Source organism: Vanacampus margaritifer, chromosome 1, assembly GCF_051991255.1.
Source record: "Vanacampus margaritifer isolate UIUO_Vmar chromosome 1, RoL_Vmar_1.0, whole genome shotgun sequence".
In the NCBI taxonomy this organism is placed as follows: Eukaryota; Metazoa; Chordata; class Actinopteri; order Syngnathiformes; family Syngnathidae; genus Vanacampus; species Vanacampus margaritifer.
Genome location: NC_135432.1, coordinates 57,206,362 through 57,219,367, shown reverse-complemented (window position 1 = coordinate 57,219,367; position 13,006 = coordinate 57,206,362). Strand labels below are relative to the sequence as shown.

At 41.7% G+C, this 13,006-nt stretch overlaps 3 protein-coding genes across 8 annotated transcripts; all 3 read right to left on the bottom strand.

Moving 5' to 3' along the window:
- Positions 1 to 395: 395 nt before the first annotated feature.
- On the bottom strand, positions 396 to 3,601 carry fosaa (v-fos FBJ murine osteosarcoma viral oncogene homolog Aa). Of its 3 annotated transcripts, none has more exons than XM_077556550.1 (4): positions 2,915 to 3,601; positions 2,101 to 2,316; positions 1,739 to 1,846; positions 396 to 1,669 (listed from the first exon to the last, which is right to left on the bottom strand). In XM_077556550.1, exons 1-4 carry the CDS (start codon positions 3,068 to 3,070, stop codon positions 983 to 985), a joined length of 1,167 nt encoding a protein of 388 aa, XP_077412676.1. In that variant the 5' UTR covers positions 3,071 to 3,601; the 3' UTR covers positions 396 to 982. The 3 variants fall into 3 exon arrangements, with proteins under 3 accessions (XP_077412676.1, XP_077412686.1, XP_077412695.1); XM_077556560.1 differs by lacking the exon at positions 2,915 to 3,601 and adding an exon at positions 2,540 to 2,908; XM_077556569.1 differs by lacking the exon at positions 2,915 to 3,601 and adding an exon at positions 2,723 to 2,908 and having other exon boundaries at positions 2,101 to 2,646.
- Positions 3,602 to 4,074: 473 nt separating this feature from the next.
- mlh3 (mutL homolog 3 (E. coli)) lies at positions 4,075 to 10,836 on the bottom strand. Of its 4 annotated transcripts, none has more exons than XR_013291066.1 (12): positions 8,431 to 10,836; positions 6,676 to 6,777; positions 6,496 to 6,575; positions 6,277 to 6,381; positions 6,145 to 6,214; positions 6,013 to 6,081; positions 5,811 to 5,919; positions 4,927 to 5,086; positions 4,800 to 4,823; positions 4,647 to 4,725; positions 4,381 to 4,561; positions 4,075 to 4,299 (listed from the first exon to the last, which is right to left on the bottom strand). XR_013291066.1 is itself a non-coding variant. In XM_077556521.1 (12 exons), the coding sequence occupies exons 1-12, from the start codon at positions 10,643 to 10,645 to the stop codon at positions 4,228 to 4,230; spliced, it is 3,237 nt and encodes a 1,078-aa protein (XP_077412647.1). In that variant the 5' UTR covers positions 10,646 to 10,836; the 3' UTR covers positions 4,075 to 4,227. The 4 variants fall into 4 exon arrangements, 3 of the variants coding, with proteins under 3 accessions (XP_077412647.1, XP_077412638.1, XP_077412656.1); XM_077556521.1 differs by having other exon boundaries at positions 4,381 to 4,532; XM_077556512.1 differs by having other exon boundaries at positions 4,381 to 4,532; positions 6,013 to 6,214.
- Positions 10,837 to 11,140: 304 nt separating this feature from the next.
- Positions 11,141 to 12,940, bottom strand: acyp1 (acylphosphatase 1, erythrocyte (common) type). The gene is made up of 3 exons (XM_077556500.1): positions 12,751 to 12,940; positions 12,502 to 12,583; positions 11,141 to 12,044 (listed from the first exon to the last, which is right to left on the bottom strand). The coding sequence occupies exons 2-3, from the start codon at positions 12,580 to 12,582 to the stop codon at positions 11,829 to 11,831; spliced, it is 297 nt and encodes a 98-aa protein (XP_077412626.1). The 5' UTR covers position 12,583; positions 12,751 to 12,940; the 3' UTR covers positions 11,141 to 11,828.
- Positions 12,941 to 13,006: the final 66 nt, after the last annotated feature.

Sequence of the window (13,006 nt, the reverse complement as noted above, 5' to 3'; positions counted from 1 at the left end):
GTCCGCTATCATACTTTAACTGACTCTGTCAATCAGTACCCATCTAGCCTATTATTGGTTGTCGTTAAAGCAGTAACTCACAATTAGGTGTGCAGCTGGAAATGATTTATTCACTACAAAGGATGTATCTTTACTCCTTTGTCTATGCCAACGACGTATAATGACAGAAAGAATAATTACTGGAAAACATTAACCTAAAGGACTCATTTGACAGATTATCCTGTGTTGTAGTGGAGTATAAAATTGAGTTACACACAGCAGACTACACCATGGACTGGTCGCCAGTCAGTCACAAATCATATCTAGAGACAGTACATATGAATTTTTGTATATTGTATTAAAAAAAAATCTACATATTTTTGAGATTGTTCACCACTCATTATAGCACAATCCCATTCAACTCAGTCACTTTATTTTTTATTATTATTATTCAGCAGCATAGATAAGCACTCAATGCTCAATACCTTCATCCTTTAACAAAATCTGACAGGTAGAAAAATAAATCATAAGGTACATCTTGATCGATATATATTATATAGTATATACGCACTGGATGTTTTCATGGAAAACTTTCTCAACAATGAGGTCAAAACCACAGTCGATAACATTGAGGTAAGCATGGATGAATGTGTGTGTGCGTGATTACAGCATAAATAGCAATCATCTAACGGACACCAAAACACAAAACCATAGAGACACGTTAAATTCCACATTACATCCTAGATCTAGTAACAGATCATATACTGATAGATATGCTGTACAGTATATTAGTTTTGAAAATGATCTGGAAACTTCTCCGCATGCATTTCAATGGAGAGCTCGCTCGTGTCAAAGTGAACGCCATGCTACATCATCACACGTGTCTTTCTTGAATGTAGTCATCCTCAAAGCGTTAGCGCTTACACATTAGCTTATGTGAGTTGCTCACTTTCCAAAATCTGGAACCTGCAAGAGAGAAACAAACGACACACATCAACTTCCTTCATAAGGCCAGCAAAGTTGGGGAGTTGAGGTGATCGACAGATTCGGCTTTTCCTCCTCCTCCTCCTCCTCCTCCTCCTCCTCCTCTATGGCTGTCCAGTCCCTCTGTGAGCAAGTCCAGCTCGGGGCAGGAGAAGGTGAACACGGACAGGTAGCTGCTGCAGGTCGGAGTGGAGGTCACTACGGGAGTACTGAGGGGCTCCATATCACTCGAGACGGACTTGTACAGGGTCTCCCAGTCTGAGACCCCAAGGGAGCCGCTCAAGTCGATGTCCGGGACGGACCGGGCCGTCTCCATGCGCGGCTTGTCCTCCAAAGTGGGCAGCATTGCGTCCAGGAGCCCCCCTTTAATGTCCAGAGAGGGCTCCAGATCGCAGATGTTGATTTCGGCGCTGGCGCACAACAGGATGTTGGAGTTCCCCGAGATGGCCACGGACGGATCGCTGGGGATGTCCATGTCTTGGATCGAAGGAGCCTCCTGAACGCCGTCGTCCGGGAGCCGGTCCTCCTCCGGACTGGGCGGGATTATTTCTGGGGATCCGGCGGACTCCTGGAACTCCATGTCCTCAGACATTTGGCACAGCGGTTTATGCGTGGCCAGGATGAACTCCAGCCGCTCCTTCTCTTTGAGGAGGTTGGCGATTTCTGTCTCCAAGGATTCTTTTTCCTCCTCCAGTTTGTCCGTCTCCTTTTCGGGGATACAGAGCATGAGCGGGTGCGAATAACAGCTGAGCAAACGTGTCGCTTGTTTACTTACAGCTTGCAGCGTATCCGTCAGTTCCCTCCGTCGGTTGCGGCACTTGGCAGCAGCCATTTTATTCCTCTCCCTCCTGATCCTCTTCTTCTCCTCCTCCTCCGGAGACAGCTGGCACGAGGAAAAAACAATTGAGTGAGAACCTCCAAGAATCCAGCCCCTCGCATCTCCAGCTGTCTGCTATACATCTCACTGCCAATTAATGCAGCCTCTGGAGAACCGCACCAAGCATGTTACACGTCTAAAAATAGGCCATTGTTGCAGACTTGCTGTGACCTGAATATAAATGGAGTGCCTATAAGGAACAGCGTGCACAACGCCGCTCGCTGGAAATGTGGATCGCATGCTGTGAGCTGACCCGATACCTGCTCTGCTTTCGCCTTCCTCGCCGCATTCTTTCCCTTATTTCTGCTCTCTCTTATGGGTGTTGCCTGGCGAGAGCTCTGCGGCTCATTGGCTCGCTCGCAACCCGGAGACGGGGAGACAGATGTAATGATTGTAGGCTGGACCATCCACTGGAAATCAGGGCTAGAGGAGATTGCAGTGACGGTTGGAACAAACGCAGCGTCCCTGCAGATGTCCTGAGGTGGAAAAATAAATTGTAATATTCAATAATGGGATTTTTTTTTCAATCAATTTGCAATCTAATGGAAAAGGAAATGAAAATCTGGGCAAGAGTAGAATGCATTGTCGGTCAGAAAAAAATCTGGAGAGAAGGATCTTAAATAGAAATAATCAATAATGAAATTTATTGATCTGTTGGAATACATCCATGTATGTGACTGTGTAACGTGAAGGACTAACCGTTCCTTGACATGTAGCCAAACAGAAATAGCCCTCTGTCCCGATCAATATTTGACTTTATCATTGCTGGTGACGTCAGCGCTGACGCAGGGATGCTGTGGAGTCTCCTGAATGGATTTATTTTTCTCAATGAACCTCTGCATCGACACGCTCGCATCTGGCCCACAGCTTGGAAGTACGTACCAAAATAGAAAGACGAAAAAAGACAAAAGCACGACCCACTGTGCCCTAAGCACCGCTCCGATCATAGAAAAAAAATAACATATAAAAATGTGCCAGAAATGAAATGATTTATCTAGAATTTGTGCCTCAAGTAAAAACAGCGAATTAACACGCTCTTGGTGTTAAATGCTTTTTGAAAATAGACATTCATACCTTTGCATTGCCCTCCGAGGAAGAGGAGGATGAGGGGGAGGCAGGAGAGTTCGCCTCCTCGGCCATCTCCTGGCACCTTGTCCCGGCGGGAGAGTCCGCCCGGCAGGTGGGGGACACGGCTTCCATGTCAAGCGTTATATCTTTACGAAGCATCATGAACAAGACACGCAAAAAGCGTCGACTTTATAATGTTTAAAGAAAAGAAAAACACGGAAGAAAAAGCTTCCTGGGAGCCTGCCGAGGTTCAGTCGTCCAGGTATAAAGTCTACCTGGTAACTGGACGAGCTGGATGCAAGCCCCTCCTTTAGAGCTCTGCTACAATTTTATGAATGAACCCGGACTGTACCATTGTTCGAGGTGCGGGGGGGTTCTGACTGAGAGCAAAAACAAGCTGTTTTCGGCGTTCGAGCTGTGTCTTAATTGCTTCATCATAAATTTGAAATTGGTGATTTAAAAGATACATTAATGCCCATTCTAAATGTAAATGATAGCTTAATGGGGAACAGCGTGTGAGTTATTAATACACACGTGACCATACATTTCCTCAGCGATTTGATTGTGTGCGTTTGTTTAAATGTTCAATCCGCACGTTTGCCAGTCTTCATATGCATCATTTTCTTTGCTAATGGGCTTGCCATGTTATTTTGTTATGAATGAAAAATAAGTGAGACGTCATCATAATTGTACGGAGGTGAGGAGAAAAACGTGAGGGTGAAGGAGTCACGTGACTGGACAACAGGCAGAGACGAGCGTCCTCTTCCTCCACAAGGACAGACAAACCGTCGAGTTCATTCTCTGTAGAATCTACCAGACATTTAATGTTTTTTTTTGGAGGCAAAGCGTGAGTGGTGACATGCCAGAAAACACACAAGGTTGATATGTTTTTAAACAACCACTACTATGATGAACATGTACAATATTTGTAGTTGGCACACCATAACATTCTCAGACTTCCTGATTGCAACTATGAGAAGGGTATGCAAATATGGCTATTGGTCACCTCTTCAAACTCACCCACAACCCTAATGAGGACAAGCGCTATAGAAAATGGCTGGATCAACAGATCTGGTTAGTGCAGTTATCAAACACATTCGGTTCATCTTCATAATTCTAACATATTGTGATGTAATTTGTGGTAATTCATACATACAATTAAAACATCTCGTTTCGGATTTTATTAGACACGTGGACCCTGTATGAATATATTTTCAGATAAGCAACATCCTATAAGAGACAGTTTGACAAAGTCAACCATTTATATAGACAGATCAATTCAGCACAATAAAAATACAAATCATGAGGTTGCCACAAAATTATCTCTTCCCATACAATACCCACGCTTTGTACATGCCTCTCAACCTTCCGAGATTGGGTTTCTGAGTTTCCTGTGGAGGACAAGAACGCTTAGTCATCGTCAAAAGCGTCTGGCGGGGCACACTTAAGAGCACTTGCGCATTCCGCGGTACCTTCTGGTTGGGCTCCAAATGGAGGACGTCGACGAGTGGGGCGATGGACGGGCGTCCGTGGGCGCACTGGAAGGGCAGCTGGCAGGACGACAAGGACGCGACCAAGCTGTGGCACTCGTCTCGATTCAGGCGGTCGTTGAATTTGATGGCGCCTGTCGGAAACGCGCAGGGCATTTCGGGTCTGACGTTTTGAAGCCAAGTGATGATGGTGAGGAAGATGATGATGATGATGATGATGATGAAGAAAAGGAGTCGTTTGAACTTACCGTGGCACGCCAGCGAGGCGAGGACCTTCAGCACGGTGAGCGGTAGAGTTCCTTTCACTCTACCGGTGGAGCGCAGTAACTAACACAAACGATACAGTGGGGCTTCTTCCAGGTGCAAGGATTTGGTGATTAAAAATAAATAAATAATCTTACCTCCATCTGCTCTTGAAGGTAATCCTGATGTATGATCGCAGACAGGAAATAGAAAAAAACGGTGAAAGTCGCTCACCTTGAATGATTTGATTTTAAACACCAGAGTCAGAGTGTCTCAAATTCCCACCTCAACAACACGCTTGATAACAGATGGCCTCTTCCGCCGAAGCTCGTTATTTTCTTTTTCCACGAAACAAACGGGAACCTTGCCTACGAGCACCTGGTCATCCTGCCTCTGTGTGAATGTCACTTCCAGGCCTAATCTCCGTAAATGAATCTGACAAGATCTGGTTGAGGGTACAGGATCTAATTACGATCATGTGTAACATGGGGTCGACCTGACCAAGTGGAGTTGGAAATGAAAGGAATTATTTTTCCTATGCAAAATTTTGTGCCACCAAATGTAACTTTGTCATTAACTCATTCGCTGCCATTGACGGATATAGATGTCAAAAATTCATTTGAACTATTTCTATTAGTTTCACATTTTTTTCCCCCACTTTTGTTAACAAGAGTATTTTTTTTGGGGTACATTTAGAACAGATATAAACATTTTAATTAATCGTGAATTAACTATTGAAGTCATGCGATTAATTACAATTAAAACATTTAATTGTCTGACACCCCTAATTTTTAATAATCTTTTCTTCTTCTTTTTTTTAATTAGGGGCATCAGGTGATTATTATTTTTTAATTCTAATTAATTACATGACTTCACTAGTTAACTCAAGATTAATCACAAATTGTATATGTTCTAAATGTACAATTTTTTTTTTTTTTAGGTTTTCATACTACAAAAAATGTCAAACTAATAGAAATAGTTCAAATGAATTTTTGACATCTATAGCCGTCAATGACAGTGAATGAGTTAATTTGCCTCAATTGAAATGGGAAATGTTGTTGTGGACAATATATATATATATATATATTTAAGGCCACATTGCATTGTGCAAGTGTACCTAATAAAGTGTCCCAGGACGCTTGTTGTGTTGCACATGTAGAAATATTCACCTGAGCAGCCTTTGTTCCTCTTCGGTCACACAGACGTGCAGAGGCGGTAAAATAGTGGATGAACACAGGCGTCTCTCGCCGGGTGCGTTTGGATCCTCTTCAAAGGAATCTGGTAACGGTACGTGGCGCTTTGACCGCGGCATTGGAAGAGTATCGCTTCACTAATATTGACTGCAGCCTTGTTTGTTTTTCTGTTCCGTACCTGCGATTAGGTTTTCAAGACGCACTCTCTCGTGTGCAGCATGTTGGTCCAATAGTACCAAAAGATTTCCTGTACATTTAAATCCAATATAAAAATGAGAAGAAAATAAATAAATAAACACATTGTCCATACCTTCACTTTCCGTATCATCCGTCGTATTGATCAGGCACGCAAGAAACTTGTTGTCAACTTGATTGATCACCTGCAAATGCAAATTAAATTGCTTGTCGATTATTTCCGATATCCCTTTCAGTGAGCTTTTACCTTCATCGAGTGTATCATGGCCTTGGAGAAGCGGTACGGAAACAGGATGTTGTGGATCTTTACAGCAAGTCCACCACTTTGCCCACCTGATATGTCCACGCCCACCTTTTACCACAACGCCGTCATAAAAACAGACATACATGAAACCTGAATTTTTACAATGGGTGTACATAAAAAATATATTTTTTTTAAAAAGGCAATAATGGAGCACCAGTTTACCTCTGGAGGACGCACAAACACAGGGTTGTTCCAGTTTGAGTACAAAGACGAGAGGGAGTTGCAGGTCTCGGCATTGTCACCTGGGAACAAAAAAAACAAACAAAAAAAAAACAAAGGCTGACTTAATGTTCTACAATACGAGCAACGGTCCTTCTCTCAGATCCTTCAGTGGTTCGGTACCTGCGTCATCCGTCCCTGCACTCAGCACTCTTTCACCTCTGGTTTTAGGCAAGAAAGGCAGTACTAGCTCTGCCTGGAATGGGTAACACCTGTACTCCGTCCCTACAGTACAATGAAGTCATCAAATAATACACAGAAATATAATGTGAGTGATGTAGTGGAAACGTATACATTTCGATTGATCTCAAATCTAGAATGAACTGGTTTTGCCTGGAAAAAAAAATGCACATTTAAAGTTGCAAAGCCTCTCTCTCTTGTCTGACAATCATCTCATCGAAAGGAAGTGTTGCAATTACATTACAATGAATTATTTTTATTATCATGATCTTAACTCTTTGACTGCCAGACGTTTTCAGAAACGGGTTGTCGCCAGTGCCAGCCGATTTTAAGCATTTTGACTGATCTTTCAAGGTCCATAGAAAATTATGTGTTTGGACTATGGAAACACACATACTACCAAATGAAAGATTGGACTCTCATCTTTCATCAGAAAAAAAAGTTTGTTTCTACCTTATTCCGTTATTCAATAATCAACAATATAAAATAGTTAGTTTCACCTCTGTTTTGAAACAAACGTCTTTTAACGTCTTTGGCACTCCTCCATAGGATTTTACTAAACGTTATTTAACTTTTTTGGCAGTCAAAGAGTTAATTAGGGGTGTCAGGCGATTAAAGTCGTAATTAATCGCATGACTTCAATAGTTAACTCAAGATTAATCACAAATTTGATAGGTTCTAAATGTACAATCATTTTTCATACTCTTAACATCAAAGTAAAAAAATAAAATAAACTAATAGAAATATGGCTGCTTCTTTTAGTTATTGATAAAGAAATGTCATAATAATTCATATAATTGAGTTAAAATTAAAAAGGATGTACTGTACTGCAAAAAAACGAGGGTGTCAAAGTAAAAAAATAAAATAAAATAATAGAAATATGGCTGCTTCTTTTAGTCACTGATAAAGAAATGTCACAATAATTCATATAATTGAGTTAAAATTAAAAAGGATGTACTGTACTGTAAAAAAACGAGGGTGTCAAAGTAAAAAAATAAAATAAAATAATATAAATATGGCTGCTTCTTTTAGTCATTGATAAAGAAATGTCATCATAATTCATAAAATTGAGTTAAAATTAAAAAGGATGTACTGTACTGTAAAAAAACGAGGGTGTCAAAGTAAAAAAATAAAATAAAATAATAGAAATATGGCTGCTTCTTTTAGTCATTGATAAAGAAATGTCATCATAATTCATAAAATTGAGTTAAAATTAAAAAGGATGTACTGTACTGTAAAAAAACGAGGGTGTCAAAGTAAAAAAATAAAATAAAATAATATAAATATGGCTGCTTCTTTTAGTCATTGATAAAGAAATGTCATCATAATTCATAAAATTGAGTTAAAATTAAAAAGGATGTACTGTACTGTAAAAAAACGAGGGTGTCAAAGTAAAAAAATAAAATAAAATAATAGAAATATGGCTGCTTCTTTTAGTCATTGATAAAGAAATGTCATAATAATTCATATAATTGAGTTAAAATTAAAAAGGATGTACTGTACTGTAAAAAAACGAGGGTGATATTGATTTGTGCTGAGGTCATTCTTCCGCCACCAGATGGCATAGTTGCATTTGTAAGACATTGGAGACAGCTCCGTGCATTTTTCTTTTCATACTTTTTATAACCACCAAATATGTCTGTCTATCATTCTAGACAAGGACAAGTGCAATGTTATCTGTAACCGCTATTGACTCACCTGTTTCAGAGACGACACTGACGGCCATGTTGGTGACATCAGATGTGCAGCGGGCCTGCGTTTCTTCCGTTGCCGGCTCGTTGTATTTGCTAAGCCCGGTCACTTTGTTGACGTACACCATTTTCCCCGTTTGGGTATCAAAGTGATGGAGCCAGTCAGTAGACGTTGCGGTCGTACCCTCGTCGCTGGGCTCGGCGCAAACACCGTTAATGCCGTCTTGAGAGGCTTTGTTGCTAATCAGACTGGAATCATGTGGAGAAGCACAACTAGGTGGTTCTGAGTCCATTCTCCCATTTTGTTTCAGGTGGTTAAGTTTACCTGCTAATGATTGTTTGTTTGAAGTGAGTTCTTGCTTGGTGTACCCTAAGCGAGCAGCTGAGCTTTGGGGGCCATCTTGTCTGTCCTTTTTGACATCACTTTTTGGTGGCTGGTTGTGGGAGAGAACATCATCAGTCTGGGCATCCTCTACAAAGTTTGGCTGAAGTGGTCGAGCGTTAAACGGACCGTCCGGTGCGGTCATCTTTGTTTCCACAGTTTTTCCATAAACTCGTCTGAACTCGTCAAGTGATCCGGACTCTTTAAGTAGCACTTTGGGAACCTTTGAGGGGACGGCGTGAGAAACGCTTCTGTGCGTTCTTAGTGAAGATCCATCACGGTGAGCGTCAAGGGAGATTTTATGTTTTGAATGCTGCCGATGAAATTGTGTCCTGGCGTCGCGGGGAGCCTCGTGCAGACATTTGTGAATGAATGGACAGGATACGCTGATTCTTCTAAAAGTCTTTTTTTCTCCCTCTGCATCATGTGGAGTTAGACTTGCTTGACTGATGGATAAATGGACATTTCTGGTTGTTTGAGATAACGTGACCTCTTTTTCAATGCCCGCAGCTTTGCTAATTGCTGCCTCTGCCTCTTTTTCAAAGTCATTAACAGGATCCAGTTTAGTCTCATCAACATGCCCTTCATTTTCAGTTTCAAGCGCATCAGATGGAATGAGAGTCTTGCGCTTACGATGAACGGATTGCGATGCCAGTGTCGGCGCCGATACACAAATGGAGGCTGCATGGACACTCTGGTCAGGAATGTTGTCTTCTTGCGGCACGCTGTCGGATTTAAACAACCTTGGCGATGTATCTTGCAAGTCATCTTGGGAGAGGACCAAGTTCTCCCGGCACAGAAAAGCTTTTACGGCCTCTTCTATGCACAGCAAAACACCATCCCAGTCTTTGAACTCGATTAGGGTTTTGGCAGGCTCGAGACATATATCATACTCGGAATAGGAACATTTAATATTAATGACATATATTCCGTGGAGGTCTTGGCATCGTTTCTGCTTGGGGCTCCTGACGGCAGACTGTTTTTCTGGGCTGTCATTCCTCGTGGCTGGACTGCTAAGTCTGCGAAGAAGAGAGTTCAGCAGCGTGTGTATGCGCGTCTTTAGAAGCAGTCTGCCATTCACATACAAGAACTGCAAGCTACCGTTGTAGTGGCCCTCTCTGCCAAGGTAACCCGTCACCTCAAACTGGGCGCGCGTGTGCTGGATCTCGCCCAGTTTCTGAGCTCGGGCCAGGCTGTGGATCTGGATGAACCTGTGGTAGGTGTCTCTGGCTTTGGGGAGCTGCACTATCATGGCACCTGTGCAGTCATTCTTCAAGGTGAAGGACACGGAGGGGTGCATCAGCGACATGGCCTCCACCCGGTGTCTGACCCGCTCACCCTCCAGGACGAGATCCATCCTCTTCCTGCGCACGGGCATGTTGTGGAATAAGTTGCAGATGATAACTGTGGTGCCAGCAGTTGGTCGACAAATGTCCTTTTCGAACACATCCATCTCTTTGCCATTCTTGAACATCCTAACAAGCGTCCTGCCTGTGTTTCGAGCCCGGGATGAGATTTCTACAAGCGAGGCTAAAGCAACTATACTTGCGATGGCCTCACCCCTGAAGCCATAATACCTGAGATCGTCCAGGTCACCCAGTGAGTGACATTTGCTGGTGTAGTATCTGTTTCCAACACACGCCATGTCCTCTGCGCTCATCCCGGCGCCGTTGTCGATAACCTGCACCTTGAACGCCTCCAGGTCCATCCGGACGCCCACACACGTCGCCCCGGCGTCCAGGCTGTTGAGGACGAGCTCCTCCACGCATTGTTGAAGAGAAGGGACGGCAACACCCGAGCGAAGTTTCAACCGAACATCTTCAGACAGACATTTAATCATAACGGTTGAACATGTTCATTTTGTTTCGTAACGTGACATTTTAACGTCGCCGCTTAGCTTCCAGAGTCCTCATATTGTGACTGCTGAACATTCTCGCCGCTGTCACGAGTTAAACCATTAAAATGAATGAAAACATACAAAGTAAACGACGCGCCAAGTCAACGAAAAAATATGAACGTTGACACCGGAAGTTACAACTAAACGTGCTGCCATCTAGTGTTGTGGAAGGAACCGAAAAATATGAACGTTGACACCGGAAGTTACAACTAAACGTGCTGCCATCTAGTGTTGTGGAAGGAACCAATGGTCTCATCGTCCTAGCGCGCAACCTACTGCACGGGTTAGGTACTGATTAATATAAAAATATACCAGTTTTACACACTCACTGATGAACTTCCATAAATTATCTGCCTAAATTATTATTAGAGAAGACAGTGATTCTGTTAACTAGTTCTCACTTAAAAAAAACAACACTAATTAGGAAAAAGATAAATATCAATATACAACACTTTATTTTTGCAAAACTTTGCAAATGTGCATTTTCAAATGATCACTTTTACATTATTCAAAAAATCCCAATATTGCATATAAAAGGAAAATAAAATTTGTACCTACATTTAAACCATTAAAAAAAAAAAAAATGGAATCAGCTTGTGTTGGAAGAGGGAAACCTCCAAAACCTGCAGGATTACGGCCCTCCAGGACTGGAGTTTGACACCTATGATCTAGAGCAGGGGTGGCCAAGTTCGGAGAGCCACTATCCAGCCTGTTTTCCATGTTTCTCCCCACTAACACACCTGATTCATGATCAGGATCGTTATCAGGCTTCTGCAAAGCTTGCTGATGAGCTGATCATTAGATTCAGGTGCGCTAAAGGAGGGAGACATGGAAAACAGGCTGGATGGTGGCTCTCGAGGAGCGAACTTGGCCACCCCTGAGCTAGAGCCATTCATATTTATGGTAAAGCCAAATAGATGAAGGGTTAAGTTTAAATTGAGAATTAAAAAAAAAAAAAAAAGTATTTTGGTGTTTTATTTTTGAAAGCACAGTTTTTGTAGAGGTTAAGGAATAATTTACATATGTGCACTTTTTCAATAAGTAACAGGTACTGTGATGCATTTAAACAAATATTAAGGAAAGACAGACAAAATAAATAAGTGCTTGCATGCTAATAATGTACATGTCATTTTACAATGTCAAAAGACGAGTGTTTGAGGCTGGCAACTGTTTTCTCGTTCTTGAACTCTGCCTTGGCAATCTGTGATTTGGGACTCCCAGTGGATTTGAGCCATTGTTGCATTTCTGTCACCTTTTTGCGTGGGCCCAGGAGCTGCCCTTGCACAGTTCCCACAGCTGTGTTTTGGACCCAACCTACAAGGCCAAGCTTCTTGGCCTGGGCCTGTAAAGTTTAACAGACACACACAGATCATTTGACAGTCAAAGAACATGACACAGCAAACAAATGTTAAAAACAAACAAATTAACAACAAAAAACTACACACAATTACACACCCTGCAAAGTCCAAATGTCAGGTTCTAGTAATATATATATATATATATATATATATATATATATATATATATATATATATATATATATATAAAAAATACAAATTTAAATAACTTCACAACTTTTTCCACGATTAATGTGACCTATAACCTGTACAACTCAATTAAAACAAATGAAATCTTTTGGAGAGGGTAAGTAAAAGTAATTGAGATAATGTGGTTGCACAGGCTGTTATTAATGAGGTTGTGAATTAACCAATCACATTCAAGCATTCGGGGGGGGGGGGTGTTAGTGCAACGAATGTTAATAACCATTCGTAAAATGGTTATAATACCGCAAAACGTACCTGTGTGTATTTCCGAAAAAAGACACCTTGCACTCTTCCAAATACTTCATAATCCACAGAAATTAATTCTCCGTCTGACATGCTGCACATAGAAACACAAGTTGTGCGGCTGTGCCATTGACGATTTTGTAACCAAAACACATGGGCTACACTTCAGCGATATGCTAGCATGCTTTATCGTCTAAAATCTAAACAAGTCTTTATGTGGATGCACATTTCTAATGGGTGTGTGGCGACATTAATATTCACCTGAGTGTTATTTGAATCGATTTTTAAAGACGATCAAGGATGCTGTAATTTTCGGTTAACTCTACTTCCGGAAGTGACGATCAGTGACGTATAACTAAAGCGACGTATGCTTTCCAAGCAACAACAAACGTGAGCATGGTCACGTCGGGCAGAACCTTTACAGCATTATAAAAAAAAAGCGTATTTGTTTCATCTCAATTCTATAGTAACACACGTGAGGCTAGTTTAGTTTTGGCTTCAAAAGCTTAAGACACTG